Here is a 9,157-nt window from a genome sequence, read left to right on the forward strand (position 1 = left end):
TAAAGTTGGGTAAGCATGACCTGCTTGTGCCCACTTACTTTTCTTATATAATCGATTTTTACAAAGGAAATAAAATTGTTCATAGATCTTTAAGCGACAATTTAGGGGTGGGCAAATGTTGAGTTAAACTCAAGGATTGAAATTTCTCTGAAATTGCCAAAATTTCTATTTCTATCAAAATTTCTATAATTTTGAGTACAGAAATGAAATCCATATACTTTATCATTTCCGTCTGAAGTTTCTTGAAATTTTCCTTTCATTTCCACAAAATTCTTAATTTTGAAATATCTACACTTAAATAGCATATATCAAAAATTCACACCGAAATTTTGTCTTAAATTTCCCCGACAATAACTTTTACTTCATATAGAAAATATTGCCACATGATTTCATTGCAATCAAGGTTGAATACACAAGGAAGACGCAACCTGCATATGTCTCAATGATTTTGAGTCACTTTCTTCGAGTCTTGGCTCAATGGATATACTGATATAGGAACTCAATATAGTGATATCACCAACCCATTCCATTCTCATATATAATAGTATTTTTTTTTTTGAGGGGAACAGAAGACTGATCCATTGATATAAAATCATACGACCTCACTCGGTCAAGCATGAAGGGTACAAACACCCCTCATATTACAATCATTGCTCAAGTAATGCACTGACTGCACATTAAAAATGTCTACTAGCCTAGACTAGTACTCCTTGAACACTAAGAAGCTGCAACACCAAAAAATCAGTACATTCTCCTAAGACCCTCATGGTGTACATCAGTACTGATCCTTGAGCACATTGCAACGTCCTAGAGAAACAAGGTATACAAGGCCAAGGCTCACTGCACCCACCAGTAAAAGAGGGAGCCTTATTAGACAAAAAGAAATAACAAAAAAATGAAGTTGGCCCCAAACCATAGCCCAGACCCAAAAGCACTCAAACCCTAGCCAACTCCAAGCTGCAGTAGCCACCACATCTTCACCACGGTTACAAGACTCTAGCCACCTCCATGAGTAGCCGTCCGCCACCATCCACTCCTCCATTATCGCTAGCACGCCGACAAGAATTAAGCACCATCTCCCCCAAAGCACCCATATCAGATCGGAGAACTTTGATCCAAAAGAGCCCGTCAAAACCCCACCTCACACTATCCCGCCAGTCGCCTCCGATCAAGGGACAGAATGCCGGTACCACCAGACTGCTCTCGACAGAGCCTCTAAGTGATCAGAAGATGCAGGACCACCACAAGACTTGCAAGTTCGTCAAGGTTCGAGCCACGCCGCTGCAACAACAGGCTGAGAAGGTATACAAGTCAATTACCATTCTCATTATCCTCTTGAAATGAGTGCAACCTCATAAAGTTCTTATGAAATTAGATTGATTTCACAAGATGGAAGCACGTATGGTTTTTTTTTATTATTATGTTGTAGGCTTCATAGAATGAAATACCATTTTGGGAACTTTGAATTTCAATTTGTTCAGTGCGTAGCTACTTAATTTCTTGAGCTTTGTAATAAGCCATACCTCATAACGCTTAGAGACTAGACAGTCATAAGTCATAACCATGAACTGCTTCAATTTCAGTATTGTTATTTTTCACTTTTTTTGTATGAACTAGTAATTGTGTTGAAGTGGTGCTGAATTATGGATTCGACATTATGCATTTTATATGTTATGAACATGTCAAAAGTAAATATGATTTAAAAAAACAATGTGTGAAATTTGCAGCTATATACGAGAGTTTCTGACTTTTTTTGTCATTTTTCAGCCCGAAATATGAAGCTTTAAAACTAGCTTCAAAATCAACCTAGGCCCGATCCGACCCAAAACAAATATAGGTTTAGTTTGGTCTGATTTCAGATTTTAAAAAATGTAAATTCCGTTCCAGTCTGTATCAAAAAATAATTTCTGGATTTGACTCAGTTCCAGCTCAATACCAAAGATCAGGAAAATAAAATAAAATAAAATAAAAGAGGCTCTAAGGTCCTTCCTTGTTGTGAATTTCCAGTTTCTAAGAGCAAAGTAAAGGAGGGAGAATAAATGAGATTTCACTTATTATTAATAAATTATAGCTATAACTTTTCTTTTGGCGTTACAGCCTAAAAATTACACTAGATTTTTTTGTCGGTATAGACAGAGCACAAGCAAAGAAGCAAACTAAGGAAACCTTTAAAGGCATGGCACACTAGGAGATAATGAAGTAGAAAATCCTTGAACGTTCTTGCACTGGGCAGAAACCTTCTTGCCAGGAACAGATGAAGTCAAGTCTATGTTATCCATTACAATGTTTTTGCAACCAATTTGATCGTCACAGTCCAAAGTAATGGCTGTTTCCCCAGCAACAGATCCTCGAATGTTACGGAATGTCACATCGCTCACTTTTACAGCACTTCCTTGGCCAAGCAAGGTTCCAGTTCCAGCAATGCTCTTATCAATATACTTCTGGTCTATAATGATGGGGTTCTTGACTTCTTGAATTATGATATCCTCAAAACTGATGTTCCTAGCATACCCTGACCCGCCCTAGTTTTTATACAAATCACATTGAATCGAAATGGTTAACTAACTAAATAATTTGAAAAATTACGGTGTAATGTTTGAAAATCACAACAATTATTTTTTCATTCTTACTTGCCATGTCTTGATTCTTGCTCCATTATCTGTTCCCTTCAGGGTGCAGTTTCTCACTTGCACATCTTCCACTGTGTTATAAGCACCTTCCTTACCAAGACTTCCAACACTACATGTATGTACACAAATATTAAAAATGAGAGGGAGAGTGGTGCATAGGGTTTATGGTTCATGGTGGGAAACATGGAAACTTGAGAACTTACCTTATACCATGGCCTGGACCACACATAACATTAGTAATGTTGATATGAGATGAACCAGAAATGATTGCAATACAGTCGTCACCTATAAATAGAAATAACCAACACATAATCAATTATTTACAACAACAACAACAAAAATAATAATGTAAGAATAGTGTTGAGGAAATTTAATTCCAGTACCAGTGCCTATAAAAGAATTGTGAATGTTAATGTTGGTTGATCTAGAGATTTTAATTCCATCAGTGTTTGGACTTTCATCAGGAGCCCTAATAAGGATATCTGAAATTTGAACGCCATTGCTGCCCATGATGAATATATGGTTTCTCGGACTATTAATATGTGTAATATCACTCAAGCGGAGACCATCACACTGGTAAATATGGAGAACCTACATTAATATCCAAATGAATAGTTCAATATTATTTGGTTAAAATGGATAACAAAACGACAAAATGGAACCGAATATTTCCCTAGACACAAACAAGAGTAATACATCGTCAAGTTAATAAGACATTGTTGATCTGACTTACAGATGTTGGTCGTTGGCAATTTGAATTGTCGCAAACTTTCCACCAAACCTCACCTTGACCATCAATTTGACCTCCTCCATTGATTATCAGCCCTTCAACATCATAAAACTGAATCCATTTCTCCTTGTCTTTCCAAGCATTTATATTATTTGGTGCAACAATGTTCCCACTTAGCTGTGTTACACAGATTTAAGATGATCAGTATTACAAACCAAAAAAAAAAAACTGAACATGCAATTTACTTGATACTAGTATAAAGTACTTTAAACACCAACTAACTCCTTTCACAAAAAAAAAAAAAAAAAAAAAAAAAAAACACCAACTAACTATGAAAAGGGTCATTTCTTTTTTTGATTGTATAATAGCAAGTCAGCAATTGTTTATCCTTCTTTGGAATTGAGAAATTTCCAACTTATATCACTAGACCAACTTCTTGTGGCCAAAATGATCACTTTTTGTTATATACCTGGAAATTTACACTTGCAGCCTTGCAAGGTCCTTTAAACTCCACAGAATTGAGCAAGAAAGTGTTGCCCTTTGGTATAATAAGTGCAGGGAGGCCTTGAGTGGATCCACAAACATCTCCCCATGCTTTTAGAAAGGCCTTTCAGCAAAACAAACAGACAAATTAAGAAGAGGAAAAATATAAACAAAAAAATTAATTAGCCAAACCTGTGTTTATATGTCATACATACTTGTGTATCATCAACTTGGCCATTCCCAACAGCGCCATAATTCATCACATTGAATTCGCTTTTTGCAAGTGATCTCCATGCATCTGGGAATGCCTGTCAACAAACAAAAATTGCAGAGAATGAAGATGCATTAATTAAAATTAAAATAACCAGATTTATTACAATAATATAAGCTTGCTGGCGAAATGATTTGGGAATATATGTACTTGTAAATCATCATCGGTTTGGCGATTTGCAAGAGGACGATAATACTCTTTGAATGTATTTGGGGTTGCAAAAACATCACCATACTCCTTATCATGAAATGAATTTGATGTCGCAGCAGCAACTTGATCACCATAATAACCAATGGCACCATCATCTCTTAAAGTATATGTTGTGGGAAAACCATTAAGTCTGGCACATGAACTTGGTGAAGGTGAAGCAACCATAATGATCATGAACAAAAACATCGTAGCAAGTATTCGACCCTCCATAGTAACTCTAGCTAGCCAGCAAGCTCAAACAACGAAAGAAATGAAGAACGAAGGAAAATGCTAGATACGGATGCAAAAGTGATTGAGATGAACAAGGAGGAGTTGTGCGTGGATATCTATATAGTGGATCTTCCTATGTCATTGCCGAAATTAATGGAGGAGATTAAGATGATAGACAAAGATAACATTCCTGGTTTAATTTGATGAAAAATAATAGCAACGATTTCCTAGCTGATATTGGTGCAGTTGCCTAATTCTTCCAGGTGATGCAATATCAAACACATCAATTATGCGATTTGCTAACTCATAGTTTTTTCTCAAAAAAAGTTTTTTTCGTTAGCCAATCATGAGTCAACACACTAAATCAACAAATCTTCAATCTCATTATTAATAAAAATGTTTAGTACCTTTCAAAAAAAAAATTTGTTTAGTAATAATTGTACCATGATATTTGGGTTTCTTAATCAATAATCAACTCTTGTCTGTAAATTAGAAGTTAAAAAGAAAAATTTGAAGTCCTAAGTTAATTTTTAACCTAAAATTTAGGAAACAATTAAAACATGGAGAGTATAAAGGACATCGATGCCCTATTGATTTATTACCATGCAACAAAATCGGACTTGTAATTCTGCTTAAGATTTTACTTAGGAGAAAGAAATTCACACTTACTAATTCGCAATCTATACTTATAAAAAACACAAAATTTAAGGTACTGAAAATAAAAACAGAATGTGGATTGTAAAATATGGACCATAAACTTAAGATTTTATTTAGAAGAAAGAAATTCACACTTTCTAATTTGCAATCTATACTTATAAAAACACAAAATTTAAGGGCTGTTGAAAATAAAAATAGAATGTGAATTGTAAAATATGGACCATAAATTTTACTCCTTTATTTATGGAGGCTGGATCAATGACTCCCTAATTTATAGTCAAAATTAAACTCCAATTCCACTCCATTATGTTAAATGACTATTGGAGGCTGAAATTAAATGTCAATTAAGGAAGAGGTAAAAAGAAAAAGCAAAAAAAACTTGGTGAGCTGTGACCTATTGGTAAGTTATAATTCCAACATTGTAATAGTCATGAATTCAATTCTCACTGATATATGTAAGGGTGAGGTGAGGTGAGTTTTTTTTTTTTTTTTTTTTTTTTTTTTTTTAAATTATCACCATACAATAAAGTTGCCAAATATGTAGGGTGTATATTCTTAACATTGAATGAACAAAGAGCAGCGCGGTGGACATCTTCTGAAGGCACCGGACCATAAATTCGAATGTTGGGTATTGAATAAAGACTTATATATATATATATATATATATATATATATATATACACACACACACACAGTCCGTCTCAGGTGCGGACATCCGTACCGAGCGGACGATACGGATTTCCTGTTTTCGACCACTTTCCGGCCACATTTTTACATCTTAACCGTTCAGTTTTTAGGTCCTAGTGTATAGATCACCTCTGCAAAATTTCAGCCAATTTGGTGATTGTTAAGGCATCCAAAACTGCAATTTACCATTATAAATACGAACGGTTTCGGTTCGACAGATTCGGTCCGTTCTTGTAAAATGCAGTTTTGGATGTCTTAACGATCACCAAATTGGCTGAAATTTTGTAGAGGTGATCTATACACTAGGACCTAAAAACAGAACGGTTAAGATGTAAAAATGTGGCCGGAAAGTGGTCAAAAACAGGAAATCCGTACCGAAAATTCGGTACGGACGTCCGCACCTGAGAAAATTCCTATATCTCACCTAAGGGACAGTTTTAAGGGAATGTGAGGGACAGATGTATTTCAACCACATGTATTAAATATAAAAGCATAAATTATAATACCTTAAAACTTTTCATTTATTTTCAACCGTCAGATTCACTTGTCCCTTACAGTCCCTTAGGTGAGCAGGCCTTTACACACACACACACATGGGTTCTTGGTTGCGTACGTCCGTACCTAATCCTTAGGTACGGATTTCCATTTTTCCCTCCTTTCCGATCACATATTTAGATCTTAACCGTTCAGTTTTTAGGTCATAATGTATAGATCATCTGTGCAAAATTTCAGCCAAATTGGTGATCGTTAAGGCATTCAAAACTGCAATTTACAACAATGAATACGAACAGTTCCCGTTCGACAGATTCGGAACCGTTCGTATTCATTGTTGTAAATTGCAGTTTTGAATGCCTTAACAATCACCAATTTGGCTGAAATTTTGCAGAGATGATCTATACATTAGGACCTCAAAACTGAACAGTGAGGATCTAAATGTGTGATCGGAAAGGGGGGGGGGGGGAATGGAAATCCATACCTTTTGCTTAGGTACGGACGTCCGCACCTGAGAATGGCTGTATGTGTGTGTGTGTGTGTGTGTGTATATGTATGTACAGATCTTATCCAGAGCGAGGCCTCGCTTTGAAATTTCAGAGCGAGGTTAGGGTTTAGGCATGGGCGTAGGGAAAGGAGGGCGAGAAGGGTCAGCTGAACCTTCTCATATTTTCATCTTAATTGTTGATTAATTGAACTTTCTATATAAAATATAATGCAATGCCATAATTACCCTCCTAATTAAGTCATAACAAATGACAATAATGCTTTTTCAGCTTTACCTTTTGTTTAATTAAATGTATAGTTTTATCCCTTTAATTTCTGGTTGTAATGTTTAATACATTCATTTTTCAATTTCTATTAATACAGAGGAAATCATGATCAATATTCTCCTATAAATCAATCTAATAAGGTAATTTATAAAGCTAGATATAATTCAACTATTTAAAGATTTTACATGAAGCAATTATATTATCAAACTATTTTTTTTTCCAATCTAATAGCTATTATGTTTTGACCCTCCTAAATGATATTTCTAGCTACGCCACTGGGTTTAGGGTCACTTTTCGGTCGCATATCCACATCTTAACCGTTCAGTTTCTAGGTACTAATGTATAGATCACCTCTGAAAAATTTCAGCCAAATTGATGGTCGTTCAGGCATTGATAACTGCCTTAAAGTTAGTACGGTTCAGGTTGGACAGATTCAGTTTGTCCATTGGTTTATGCGAGTTAGATACCTTAAGGACCATCAATTTAGTTGAAATTTTGCAGAGATGATCTTTACATTAGTACCTAGAAACCGAACGGTTGAGATGTGGATATGCGACCGAAAAGTGACCCTAAACCCTAACCTCGCTCTGAAATTTCAAAGCGAGGCTTTGCTCTAGATAGGATCTGTATATATGTATATGTATATATATATATTTATATTTGGTCAGCTGTACATTATATTCAATTCACAATGTTATACATCAAAGTCAAGTCCTTATGATAAATATTAAAAAGTTTCATATAAAAAGTTGGGTAAGCATGACCTGCTTGCGCCCACTTACTTTTCTTATATAATCAATTTTCACAAAGGAAATAAAATTGTTCATAGATCTATAAGCGACAATTTAGGGGTGGGTAAATGTTGAGCTAAACTCAAGGATTGAAATTTCTCTGAAACTGCCAAAATTTCTATCAAAATTTCTGTAATTTTGAGTACAGAAATGAAATCCATATACTTTGTTATTTCCGTCAGAAGTTTCTTGAAGTTTTCCTTTCATTTCCACAAAATTCTTAATTTTTGAAATATCTACACATAAATAGCGTATATAAAAAATTCACACCGAAAATTTTGTCTTAAATTTTCCCGACAATAACTTGTATTTCATAGAGAAAATATTGCCACATGATTTCATCGCAATAAGGTTGAATACACAAGGAAGACGCAATGTGCATATGTCTCAAAATGATTTTGAGTCACTTTCTTCGAGTTTTGGCTCAATGGATATATTGATATAATAACTCAATATAGTGATATCACCAACCCATTCCATTCTCATTATCCTCTTGAAATGAGCCCAACCTCATAAAGTTCTTACGAAATTGGATCGAGTTCACAAAATGGAAGCACATATGGTCTTTTTGATCATTATGTCGTAGGCTTCATAGAATGAAATACCATATTAGGAAGAAAGTCCGATTTATCGATTGCATGTAGGAAGACTTGATCATTATGTCCGATTTATGGATTTTATGTAGGGATTTATGGATTTATGGATTTTATGTAGGAAGAGATCAACAAACATATAACAACCATGTGATGAAGTACCAAAATTGATATCAAAATTCATGTACTTAGGAGTTGTATTGTATGATACTAAATGGAAGCAGTCCAATCAGCTAGATCGAACCCCATCGTAATAGCTCTTATTATTAGTACTTTATATTACATTTTTTATATTGCTTTTGTTGTACTTGTTCCTTTTCATTCATGGGGTTTTGGTATTACGTCCCCTGTTGTATTTCTCTAATTATTAGTAAAAAACAATGCGTGATGGTCCAGCCTCTCATTGGGTTCTAGCCATAAATATATATATATATATATATATTTTTATGTTAAAAGAAAAACACATTATGTGCCTTCGTCAAAGAAACAGACGAAGAAGGAATTAAGGAATTGCAATCACATCACAATCAGTATTTACTATCATTATTGTAATTGATGTTAATCGATATTTCCATTCTAATTCCATCCCTATATAAAGGGGCTATGAAATGAAATGAGTAGACCAATTTC

The 9,157-nt window shown here is 34.7% G+C and overlaps 1 protein-coding gene across 2 annotated transcripts; it reads right to left on the reverse strand.

Moving 5' to 3' along the window:
- Positions 1-2,099: 2,099 nt before the first annotated feature.
- Positions 2,100-4,591, reverse strand: LOC112203163 (probable polygalacturonase At3g15720). Of its 2 annotated transcripts, none has more exons than XM_040507333.1 (8): positions 4,265-4,591; positions 4,059-4,151; positions 3,830-3,967; positions 3,364-3,537; positions 3,014-3,203; positions 2,834-2,915; positions 2,631-2,739; positions 2,100-2,522 (listed from the first exon to the last, which is right to left on the reverse strand). In XM_040507333.1, exons 1-8 carry the CDS (start codon positions 4,532-4,534, stop codon positions 2,169-2,171), a joined length of 1,410 nt encoding a protein of 469 aa, XP_040363267.1. In that variant the 5' UTR covers positions 4,535-4,591; the 3' UTR covers positions 2,100-2,168. The 2 variants fall into 2 exon arrangements, with proteins under 2 accessions (XP_040363267.1, XP_024199938.1); XM_024344170.2 differs by having other exon boundaries at positions 3,014-3,221.
- Positions 4,592-9,157: the final 4,566 nt, after the last annotated feature.

This window comes from Rosa chinensis, chromosome 1 (assembly GCF_002994745.2).
Source record: "Rosa chinensis cultivar Old Blush chromosome 1, RchiOBHm-V2, whole genome shotgun sequence".
In the NCBI taxonomy this organism is placed as follows: Eukaryota; Viridiplantae; Streptophyta; class Magnoliopsida; order Rosales; family Rosaceae; genus Rosa; species Rosa chinensis.